At 41.7% G+C, this 12,329-nt stretch overlaps 1 protein-coding gene across 2 annotated transcripts; it reads left to right on the top strand.

Annotated features, from left to right (window-relative positions):
- The first annotated feature begins 9,120 nt into the window (after positions 1-9,120).
- Positions 9,121-12,011, top strand: cryba2b (crystallin, beta A2b). 2 transcript variants are annotated; one of them, XM_030427429.1, is made up of 5 exons: positions 9,121-9,262; positions 10,036-10,223; positions 10,990-11,131; positions 11,237-11,379; positions 11,651-12,011. In XM_030427429.1, exons 2-5 carry the CDS (start codon positions 10,066-10,068, stop codon positions 11,796-11,798), a joined length of 591 nt encoding a protein of 196 aa, XP_030283289.1. In that variant the 5' UTR covers positions 9,121-9,262; positions 10,036-10,065; the 3' UTR covers positions 11,799-12,011. The 2 variants fall into 2 exon arrangements, with proteins under 2 accessions (XP_030283289.1, XP_030283288.1); XM_030427428.1 differs by lacking the exon at positions 9,121-9,262 and adding an exon at positions 9,559-9,639.
- The last annotated feature ends 318 nt before the right edge of the window (positions 12,012-12,329 follow it).

Raw genomic sequence — 12,329 nt, 5'->3', positions numbered from 1 at the left:
TTTGTTTCCAAATCTCCCTCCAGAGGTGACGAGACAGCAGAGAGAGCCAGCTGTTACGCGCTCACCATCTCCCCCCCCCCCCCCCCCCCCCCCCCCCCGCCCGGATCTCCTGCACTCTGATCGAATTTTTGTTTTGTTTTTTTGTTTTTTTTGTTTTTTGTTTGTTTTTTTGTGACTTTTTCCTTCATGTCTGTATTTGCTTCACGTTGAGCCTCACGCACAATACCTGAAGATGAAGTTTTGTTCGTTCGGCTCGCGTTATGCAGGTACGGGTTGGCAACTGGAAAAGACACAAAGTTTTGGGGGTTTTTTGTTTTGTTTTTGTTTTTCGTCACTGGAGAATCATCACTCTGTTGTAAAACACTGTCAAGCCTCAGTTCAGACTAAATGATGGGAGGTTTGTTTGTTCTGGTTGGGTTGTTTGAAAAGATTCCCTCAGAGACATTTGGGGTTTTTTTGGGGGGGTGTAAGGCCACAAAGCGAGCCCCTGAAAAAAACATTCGAAAATATAAAAGACATTTAGAAGACAAGACATCAGCAATGAAGTGAGGACCATCGCTCCAGCTACAAGACAAAGTTTCACTAACTGAAGCACCAGGTGTACAGAGACTTTAACTGAAAAGATTACCTTATTTGCATACAGCTGCTGGCTCTGAAGGGAGCCATGTCCGCCTGGTGACAACTGACTCCTGGAGTCATTTATCCAAAGGTGAAGTAGATAAAAAACAAAAACAAAAAACAAACAAAACCTCATAGAAAAGTCAAAACCTATTGGGCTCCATTAAAGGTTTCTTTGTTAGATTTAACTGAATAGGTGTCGAGCAGAAAACAAGCTTACAGCTGCTGAGTTCAGTTGACTCGAATCAGGTGATCGAGGCAGAAAAAGTTTAAATCCAACGTGTGTTTTCATGTTTTCACCGAAAGGTCCCACATCGATCCTTAGTTCTGGTTCACTGTCCTGACTGATAAACCTGTAACTGACATTAGGTGGTTGTTTGATTGACCCCCCCTGGATGATATAATGTCATGTGTGCTGAAAAAGGTCGACATTTACAGACGATAGCGATGATAATCTCCGTATCTTCCCTCCCCTGCCGCCTTGTCTGTCTTTTTTTTTTTTTTTCTGTTGGCACATTCACGATGACGGCGTGTATTTTCCACTGGGGGCCAATTCATTACCCTCCATCTCCTACGTCACCCAGTGAGGCTGCAGGCGAGCTCCACGGAGCAGCAGAGATGGGCTTAATGGGAGGTTATGTTAATCATTGACTAAACATTAACCACACACACACACACACACACACACACACCAGATATCTGATAGGGGCCATCTGTCATTCGGATGCTACGATGCAGCGTTCAGCCGTCACACGCTTCACCCTTCGTCTTCGTGTGTGTGCGTCTCAGTGTTTTAGTGTGTAATTCAACTGTGCACCTGTGTTTTCTTTTCTCTCTGTCTCTCAGACAATAAATTGATGAAGTCAGTGTCACAACTACACTGATCTGACCTCACCGAAGGAGTCAGCTGCCCTTTATATCCCCAGTCCAAACAGATGAATTAACTCAAATGCAGTTCAAAAGCTGCGCACAGTGCCAAAACACACCAATGCTCCATATTTTGTTTTACAGATTATAATCCCTAAACAGTTGAACTAATTGTCAACTAAATTAATTAAACGCATTTCATTGTTTTATTATAGACTCCAACACAACTGCTGTGAAACTGCAAAGTTTGATCTACATGTGCCAAAAATGAGTCATTGGAAAACCAAAACGGTTCAACCGCCAATAATCACTTCTGTCTGAAAAATCAAACACATCTCACACAAGTAAAAGTTGTCTTTTAATTGCTGCCGTCGTGGCATTTGGATCTGAAATATAAGATCAAATGTTAGCCCTCAAATCACTGACGCTCGAGCTGAAGTCTCACGTACGTATCTTTAATACCTTTCCTCCCTCCTGCACATTATTCCCTCAGCATTGCTTTTATAAATCCCCGTCGCTCTTTAGCTCCAAAAACATCTCCCGTAGGTTTTATCACTCCCGAGAGACACATTACGTCAAAGCCTGTCGGACATGTCTCTCTTTCCCTGAGAGCCTGTTTGCCTCTGCTTGAATCTCTTGTCAATATTTGTTTAAAAGCCAGATGAAGGGAGAGCTCACACTCCTCAGTATCCTGGTTACCCTGCTCCGATTTAAACCGACTGTCCCAACTGCTGCTGCTGCTGCTACACCCTGCCCACCAGCTACCAGCTCCAACAGCCTTAAGAACACACAGGTCATTTGTATAGGATTAAAGATGGAGGCTTAAAGTCTGAATGTTAGTGTGAGAACATTTGGTGTTAGCGTCAACAATATGTATATATATATATATATATATATATATATATACACATATATATATCCACATGAGACAACCGAAAGAGCTCAAATAATGTGTGTCAACCCAAAAGAAGCTTGAGTAGCAGTTCTTATATTAAGCCCGCCCTTCTTTTTGGTACATGACAAATGTACCTATTAGAAACACGATAAGTAAGACCCCTGTAGCCCACGTTGACCTGGACAGAACACAAAAAGAGGTTGAATCCAGAATCGTGCAATATAAACATGCATAGCTTTAGATATTCTGTACCTGTTTTGGGTTACTTTAAATGCAATGTGTGTAATTTCACTGAAAGACGTGTTTTTTGTTGTTTTCTTCATCGTTAAAAGTAAAACCGCGGCTGCTGATCGCTGATAATCAGTCAGTAACGTAGGAATGAGGTCATGTTTCATTTACAGCAACAGGCGACTAAATGAAACGCACCGTTACCTCGAGTTAATTACAGATATCTCTGCAGGGAGGTTAGTGTGAGGGCACAAGGAAAGACATTATGTACCAATGATTAGTTGCAGAAATGTTACATATCATATCTTTAACCAGTTCTTTACATTAGTTTACTTGGAAGCTAACTCAGCGTGTCAAACACAAGTTGGTTTCTGTATCAGTCATCTCAATGTGAAAAGAGAAAACAGGCACACAAATGCTATAAACATGTTATACTGCTGAGTTTGGAAAAGAGATGCGGCAAAAAATAAAAAATTATGTTTTTAACCCGTGCAACGCACCAGAGTGCTGAACCTTTTAATGTTACATAGTATTATTTTTATTATTGTCATTCTGTTTTGACATATTCTCCTATTATTACTGCTACACACCGTATATCACATGGAGTTGCTCCTCCACCCGGGCTTGATTTGGATTGCTTTCCTGTACATCTTTGTGATTTTTGGCCATTTAAATAAAATGGACTGATAACAATTATAAGTGTGTTTATGTAGGACCTTAAAAGAACAGACATCGCAAAGTGCTTCACAAATGACAAAGAAAAACAATAAAAAGCATAAACAAGCCGAGCTAAAGCAAGTTTAAACAAAAGTCTGTTCTGTAGCTGCTTTTTAAAGATGCCAATCCACAGAACGTGAGTCCAGTGGGAGAGAGTTTCCAAAATATCGGACCTACTACCTTAAAAGCACAGACTCCTCACCTCAGAGTCCTACTCATGATACTGCCAGCAGTCACACCTCACTGCAGGCAGGTGACAATTGTAAATGTGATTACAAGGACCTTGAATTGGACTCTGAGTAGGATTGGTGTAACGCGAGACCTTCGCAAGGAAACTCTTGCTCAGACATGTGAAAAGAGAGATGAGAATCATACAAGAAACTGCGATTTCTCAGCTTTTAGAAACAGGAGCGAGACGAACAATTCACATGCTGGTCAAGACTCAAAGCCCGGCCCCACTAGAAACTCCTGGATTATGGTTCTTATGGAGCCTAAATTAGACCAGCCTTCTCCTCTTTCACGAGTCCTGCTGCCCCCACTGTGACCCCGTGAACTGTCAGCTCTGCAGCAGACCGACTGTATCGGCGCCATTAAGACAACCGTTTGTATCTGTACAGAAGGAACATGATTACATTTGCGGTGTCTGCCAAACTGTTTTGCTGCTATCTGTAGATGGTGAAACGAGTGCTTCCCAGAGGCTGTGTGTGTGTGTGTGTGTGTGTGTACATGTGTTTCCGTATGTGTGTGTGTGTGTGTGTGCTGCCTGTAGGATGTGTGCTGTGTCCTCTGACAGTTACCGATAACGAAGAGTCATGCAAATGCCCAGAGGCTGGTTCCTGCCCCTCGGTTGGCTGCTGACTGACTTTGTGAGGCAACTGGATAGAAGTCACCATTTAAGATCTCAGAAAAATGAGCTCAGTCAGATGGATACACAAAATGAGAACATCTCGTAACTCAACCTCAATAAACAAGCTGTTTTTTGAATTTCAGAATTCATGCAAAGTAACACATGCAAGGATTCCTTTCAAGCTAAAAGGTGTGTGTGCTCACGTCTGCCAGCCTCGGTGTGTTTGTGTCCCCTGTCATCACAATCCAATACTGTTTTATTTTGTTTAGGGGGACGATTCACGGACACAAGCACAGCAAATATCACAATCTATGCTTTCTCTACGTTTTTTTTTTTTTTTTTTTATCCTTGCAGGTAAGTCCAGCTGCTTGTTTGTCGGGCGCAGAGATCAGCGGGGACAAGTGGAGGCGGTGCGAGCAGATGTCCCGCTCGCATCATCCCTACCTGGATTAGTCTCCACGGTAACCTTCCACCTGAAGGAGGGCATTTATTCAGTGCAATCTGTGTGTCACCGTGTGTGTTGATGTGTGTCAGCGTGCAGGTACACAAACAGTCACGTGTGTGTGTGTGTGTGTGTGTGTGTGTGCAGGTGCATTTACTGGCTATTCAAATAGTTCCTGCTCACACTGACCCAGAAACAAAATCTCTCTCTTCCTGCAGTGTTAACACACTTCCTGCACTGCAACCAATCTATACAAGTACAAACGGGCATAGCCTGAATATCACAATGCATACAATATATCTCATCCTATGTTTGCATTAAGAGACAAGAATGAGGGCTATGTTTTTTTTTTGTTTTTTTTTTATTCTCTACATTTTAGTCAAACACCCTCGACATTATGGTTGTACCCAGTGGCACCCGAACGCACCAGATCTGTAATATTTAGAGCTTTGGGTCGGCTGCTCAGGTCATAGTGTCAGTATTCGACGTGGATGAGATTCTCAACAATCAGCCATTGTTCTCCAGGAAGAGACATTTCGTCGCGTTAAAAATGTTGTTGTGCTTTTTAAAAATATGGATGCGAGCTGGTAAAAGAACATTTCATTATGATTACGTTGACAGAGTAAAACAGAAAAGCTGTATTGAAATATTAGGCCATATCTAAGTATAAAACAAGGGATCTCCGTCTGTTTGGTATTCATGAATCTCCAGAACGGTTCATCTGATGTAATTCACACTTGGCAAGCTTGTTGCTGAAGAGCCAAGAAGGTGCGGCGTTGAATTTGGTTCAATATTAAAAGTTCAATATTGATGCGTTTTGGATAAACAGTGAACACCTCTCTGTGAAGCAGCGGGGGGGGGGGTGGCTTCAGCTCTCTGGCCTCACGCCTCTGCAGACTGAAGCTGGGCTCACACTGGTCCCTCTCGTGTGATCTCATTGGGGAAGCAGACCTAAACAAAATGAATGAGATCAGGGTGGTGCAAACTCTTGCTATAGTAGCGCAAAAAACAAGGTTGAACGAGTCTGTGTGAGCAGAGAGACGCAGCCAACGAGGGTTTTTCATTCTGAAACTGCAGAACTGTAGATGAGATTTTAGGTCTCTATCAACAGTCGTGCGTTAGCTAACATTAGCTTCAAGAGCTAGATTGTTCACCATAACCTGTGAGCACCATCAGCTGCTCCGGGATGCCTCTCACATCGGTTTTTGTGGTCACATTTGATATTATCGTGAGTCATTGACATCTTATTTCGAGTGAAAAGATAATGAAAAGCCTTTTTCAGACCAAGTAAAAAGTAAGGAAGGAAAAATAGCTATCGAGCAGATTTGCATGCATTGTATGGGCTCGATAGATGAATTAAAACATAAAAAGGTTGAATTAAGATGTAACTAACAAAACTGGCGCTGTTATCTGAGTCTCAGGTTGAGTGTGGATGGTGGAAACAGATGGAAAAGCCACTGTTCCAACTTTGTTGATTCATGATTCCCTATGTATTTCAGAAAGAGTCATGATGGAACAGTGTTTGCACTGTACTGTAGGGTGCACCTGCTAATGCAAAAATGATCTATTGCTCTGTGGCCATTAGACCATTCATCACGATCAGATAAGGGATCTCAGTACATGACTGCCCAAACCATCAGAGAGCCACCACCCCATTATGCTATGCATAGACCACCTCAGTTGAATTTAGAGACAAACTTTGGACTAGAAAGGGGCAAGGAGAGCTCTCTCAGCGATGTGAAACAAGTGACCAGTAAACGTGTCATGTGACCAGTGACAAGAAATGAATGGCTTTCTTATACAGCGAGATAAGGATTCAAAGTAGAACTGTACGAGCTCCCTCTCTGCTGGACTACACTGTCCCTGACACATGCAAATAACCCCGGCTGTATTTAACTGGGAAATGAGCTGTGTGTGTGTGTGTGCGTGTGCGTGTGCGTGTGTGTGTGTGTGTGTGTGTCTGTGTAAGGATCTACAGCTGATCTATCTTATCAGACCTAGTGAAGAAAAATTAAAGACCTTCTTCACCCACACACACATATTATTTTTTTATGTATCTAGACACACATGGTTCAGGTAGTAGCACCTCTACACACACAATTATGCACTGACACACACACACACACACAACATCTGTGTCTATATAAGCCTGTCCTTTCACCTGCCCATCACCTGCTCTGGGGGGGGGGGGGGGGTAGGGTGACACACACAGCCACACACAGACAGCCACACACATGTAGAGAGAAGCACAATAAATGGGTTAACAGAACACAATGAAAAAGCTGTTCACACAAGTAAACAACTCACACATGCCCACAGGTGAAAAACCCACACAGGCACACACACACACACACACACACACACACACACACACACACACACACACACACACACTGTACATGTTGTTCTGACTGTAGTAAATGTTTCTGTTTGTCAGATATTTCCATTTAAACTCCATCTCAACTCCAACTCTGACAATTAAAGGCGTTATTTTTCTGAGTGTCACTCCTATCTTGTCAAATAATGTCGCTTTTGGACCGCCGCCTTTACAAAGCATCAGTTTTTTTAATGTTGCGATGAGTTTTTTTTAGAAACCCAGAGTGTCATTCTGGGAACTGAGACTCAAAAATCCTTTTTTTTTTTTTTTTACAAATGGCACCTTTAAATGAACCATTACTTTGAACAGTGCAGCCCAGTTCTGCTGTAAAAGTCTAGTTGTAATTAATACTTTTGCCACTAGATGTCACCGATGATGAAGGAAAACTCATCTCTAGAATCCCCTGACAACACCGTGGATACTGTTGCAACCCTGGTGAATTAAAAAAAAAACATGAAACCTGCAAGAGATAAATGACAGAGTAAGAATATAACACCTGTTTGTTTACTCAACAAGGAAAGACCTCATAATCAAACTGATGATTCACCAGAATTCAGTTGGCTATGGGGATACAGTTTGTCAGTCAACACAAAATTATGGAAATATAAATAAAATGTTTCTTTTTCTTTGTTTCCTGAATCCTATTATGTTATATTACAATATAAGAATGTTTCAGAATCTTTATTATTATAACATAAAATTAATAAGTGCACAAAAGAACACCATGACTCTGAGATGTTTTTCATTCCAGATGTTAAATGTAGTTTTTATTCACAGCTCTTGGCTGAAATGTAACAACAAAGGCTAATCTATAATCAAATGTAGAAAATGTCGACCCAACACACGATCAGCATCAATCCCCATTTAATTTACAGTTCTATTAATATAGTGACTAACTCTGTATTGGGCATTAAAAATTGCAACTGAGCTGAAAGATCTTGATTTGAAATTAAAAAAAGACATAAAACTAAAATATTCATGCAGTGCTTGTATTGTGTTGTTTTCCTTTATAAGTAATGTTCTCAAGTGCCGTTGACTCCAAATGTTATTTTTGGTCTCCTTATGATTTATTCTCCTCAAAAGACTATTATTCCTTTTTCTTATTCTATTCTATTTCTTAGAATAACATATTGTTCTACTTACCATCTGTATTTTAACAATTTATGCAATATAAGAAATTGTCAGTTGCCAAATGTTATTTGTCATCTTATGATTTATTCTCATTGAAAGCCTGTTATCAGCCTATATAAAAGCCTATACTATATATATGTATATATATATATATATATATATATATATATATATATATATATATATATATATATATATATATATATATATATATATATATATATATATATATATATATATATACATATATGCTACTTACCATTCATTTATATTGGCAATGTCAGTAATGTTATTTGTAATTTGTTACCTCATGATTTATTGTAATTTTGCCTATAACAATATATGTATGTATTGTTCTACTTACCATTTTTGCAATCTATGATCAGATTACTGCTGTCTGGGCCAGTTGAGTCCTTTACATTTTTCTGCACCCAGCAACAGCTCATATACTGTAAAAACAATACCAGCTACATGTATATGAGCCTTATGACACTGTATGTGTGGCATAGTGTATATTTTTAGGGACGATCCAGCTCATTTTAAAGCCGAAGTTCCATGTTTCAGAGCCAAAAAATGTGGTTTCCCATCAGTTCTTGTCAGAAAGTAACACCACTACTGAAGCTCGGAGCAGTTCATCCAACTGACACTTTTCAGATGAATCACTGGAAAAGAAGGAGATAAGGAGTGTCCTTCACTTTGTTGGGATGCCTTGGTTGTCTTTTCTCACCTCTAGCTTCAGATCTGGTTTACCTACAGCAGAGAGAGAGAGAGAGAGAGAGACATAGAGGGAGGGTGAGAGGGGATCAGCTCCCAGAATGTGTCTATTATCCGGCCACCCCAATCAAACTGTTGTGTCAGTGCGTTACCATTGTATAGTCCTGGGTCAGGTTGCCTCTGACCATGGCTGCCATATTGATGACTAAGTCAGTTTGGGGCTCTGAGGACAATGGTGCCGTGGAGCCTCCACAAAGCACGAGGCTAATGCTCCCCTTTCAGCCGGCCCGCTCAGCTGCTGAGTGTGCAAGGCTGCTGGGCAAATGGAGTGGCGCGCGTCCAGGGGGCCCGGCCCTATAAAAACACAGGCGAGGGTCTCTCCCCCGACATTGATTATACTGGATCTGTCCCACCTCAGTACTGTCTGTAAGTATATCAACACACTGCCTCAGACTCAGCTAAGACGATCAGGGGGACAGCTATGTGTACTGGGGTGGAGCTCGACAGCCACCAGGATGCTCTTTGATTTGCTAAGAATTAAAAAAAACAAAAAAACAAAAAATGGGAGCCGCTATCTGATCCTGCTTTCAGGGTGAATCTGTTTGGCAAGATGATGCCTTACTGGTGTGCTTGTGTTTGGCCTTCGAACACCATACAAGCATCTTTTTTCTCCAACCAGTAACACGCTACCCTGAATAGGAATCGTGGTATGGTTTTGGTTTAGCAGCTCGGTAGAAATGCTCATTTGTGTGAGTAATAGACTTCAGAGACAGCATGTTTGCTTTTGGAGCTATGGCTCGCAGGTTTGTGGCTTCCTGTTGTGGCATGAATGTAACAGTAATTGTACACTGTGCATTGGCAGGAGGCCGCTCTGTGGCTGTTGGTTGAATGTCCTCAATGGAAACAGACAGAAATAGAATTTTTTGACCTACTTGTGACACCTTTGGAACGTGACCTTAACCGATATATCTTTCTGGAGAAAAGATGCGATAATAGACTCTAAAAAGAATAGTTTTACCTTGTTAATTGGTACTTTTTCATCAAGCTAAAACACAAAGATTGTAAGTTGGTGCCAGGGTTACAAGTCCGATTTCCGTACTTCAAGATGAGGGTGCTCACAGACATTTATGTATTTACTTCACACACCTAAGGGTCTTGCAGAGAGTTTGATTTAAAATAAATGTTTTGTCCTTCATCAGAGAGTAACCCCCGAGGGAGAAACAGTAGCCATGAACACTCAACAAATGGAGCAGATGGGCCAGTACAAGATCACAGTCTGGGAGGAGGAGAACTTCCAGGGCAAGCGCTGTGAGTTCATGCTGGAGTGCCAGAACATCATGGAGAGGGGCTTCAACAAGATCCGCTCCATCAAGGTTGAGAATGGACCGTAAGTCATGGATATTTCTGTTTCTTCTACACTTTCTATAAGCTCTGCATTTTCCATCTATCATAGAATTCAATTCACCGCATAAGAAGTTCATGCTGATATCTTTAATTCAATATTCTGCATAAATAACATCGGAGTAAGTTTAATTTTTACACTGTGTTGGTCAGATATTCATTAAAAAGACATTACTGCTGAAAAGACAACAGCAGCTTTTGATCCGTAACAATATCTAATAACATCACATTACTTTGCTTGAAATTCTGATTTTTTTTCTGCTTGAAAAAGTCGGATGAAAGCAACCACGAGACTCTAAAAGTAGGAAAAGCTAAATAACAAATTCAGTCGGCAGTGTTATTGCATTTCTAGTTGGCATGGATCGCTTTCATGTGTGTGTGCATGCATCCAAGTGTAACCCTGCAGAGATATGAGTTGGCTCATGAGCAGCTGCCGGCTGTGAGCCAGAGTGACTGACTAGCGATCAGATAAAGAGGCCTGGGTGCAGCAGCAGCAGCAGTAGCAGCGGTGGTGGAGGAGGAGGAGGAGGTGGCAGTCAGGAGCAGCAGTATTTAATGTTTGCTTTGTGCTCCCAGTGACAAAAGAAGCTGCAAGCTGGTTTCACTCGAGGCCGTTCTGTGGGCGTTGGACTCTATTGTTTAATGAAAATGACAGTTGCACTACGACTTATTTGCATTTGGTGGTTTGTTGGATGTTTTTAAATTAATTAACCTCACCTTGTCTTTTCTCCCCCCTTGTGTCTTATCTGCAGCTGGGTGGGTTATGAGTACCCCGAGTTCCAGGGACAGCAGTTTATCCTGGAGAAGGGAGACTACCCTCGCTACGAGGCCTGGAGCGGAAACAGCAGCTACAGAACCGAGCACATGCTTTCCTTCAGACCCATCAAGTGCGCTGTGAGTCCACACTTCCCTTCCATCCATCCGTTTCTTTCTTTATTTGAACATTCAACTTTTGGACTGAAATGACTTAACCTTCCCTTTCCCTTTTTTCCTCCGCAGAACCACAGTGACAGCAAGGTGACCCTGTACGAGTGCGAGGACTTCCAGGGCCGTAAGTTCGAGATGTGCGATGACTACCCCTCCCTACAGGCCATGGGCTGGTGCAGCAAGGAGGTGCCCTCCATCAAAGTCAACTCAGGAGCGTAAGTCATACATCTTGGTGTCTCCTCTGTTTCTCCCCTTTTGCAACATCCAATGATTTTGATTTATAGCTCTAATTTTGACTCTAAACCCACGAATGACATCACTATGTCAAGAGTCAAACAGTTGATAAAATCTTGTAAATAGTCCTTGTTTCACAGATTGTTCTGAGGTAATTTTGTATGGACTACACGTCTCTTTAAATGATGTGTTATATTACTTGATCTGACCTTGACTCACCCGCCTCCCCTCTCTCTCTTCCCCCCTTTGCAGCTGGGTTGCCTACCAGTTCCCTGGTTACCGTGGCTACCAGTACATCCTGGAGAGAGACAGACACCAAGGCGAGTACAGAAACTACAACGAGTTCAGCACCCAGGCTCACACCAACCAGGTGCAGTCCATTCGTAGGATCCAGCACTAAGCCTTCGTTCTTGCCTGCCTGACCCAACCTGAGAATTAAAAAAAAAAACTCTCCCTGAACCCCCGGACAGACCGCTGTCACAGAACAGTAGACGGACAAACTCTTTCTATCACTCTGTGGCTCTGCATGTATGGATATCTGAGTATCTACTTCTTCTACCATGCTAAAGCATGTTCTTGATATAGGAAATAAAGGCTTTTCTTCAAAACTAGAGACTGTTTGTCGGCATTCCTTTTTCTTTTTACAGTGAAAATGACCACCCTGATCCATTAAAAAAAGGCAGTGATTGGCTGTCAATTATTTTTGCACAAGCACTGCAAGATCAGAGCCCCTCCTGCTCTTTTAGCTTTAACCAGGCTGTTATCAGAGACAGCTTCTGCTTTGTATTCATCTAGAGGACATATTTAGCCTTTTAGCAAACATACATGGAAAGATTTGACTCAAATCTCTCTGTTAGGTTATAGGATGTGTAATATTGTTCTTGTCAGACTGTATTCTCATTTCCAATAAACAAGAGCACGAGAACGCATT

This window comes from Sparus aurata, chromosome 9 (genome assembly GCF_900880675.1).
Source record: "Sparus aurata chromosome 9, fSpaAur1.1, whole genome shotgun sequence".
In the NCBI taxonomy this organism is placed as follows: Eukaryota; Metazoa; Chordata; class Actinopteri; order Spariformes; family Sparidae; genus Sparus; species Sparus aurata.
This window is presented reverse-complemented; position numbering and strand designations above follow the sequence as displayed.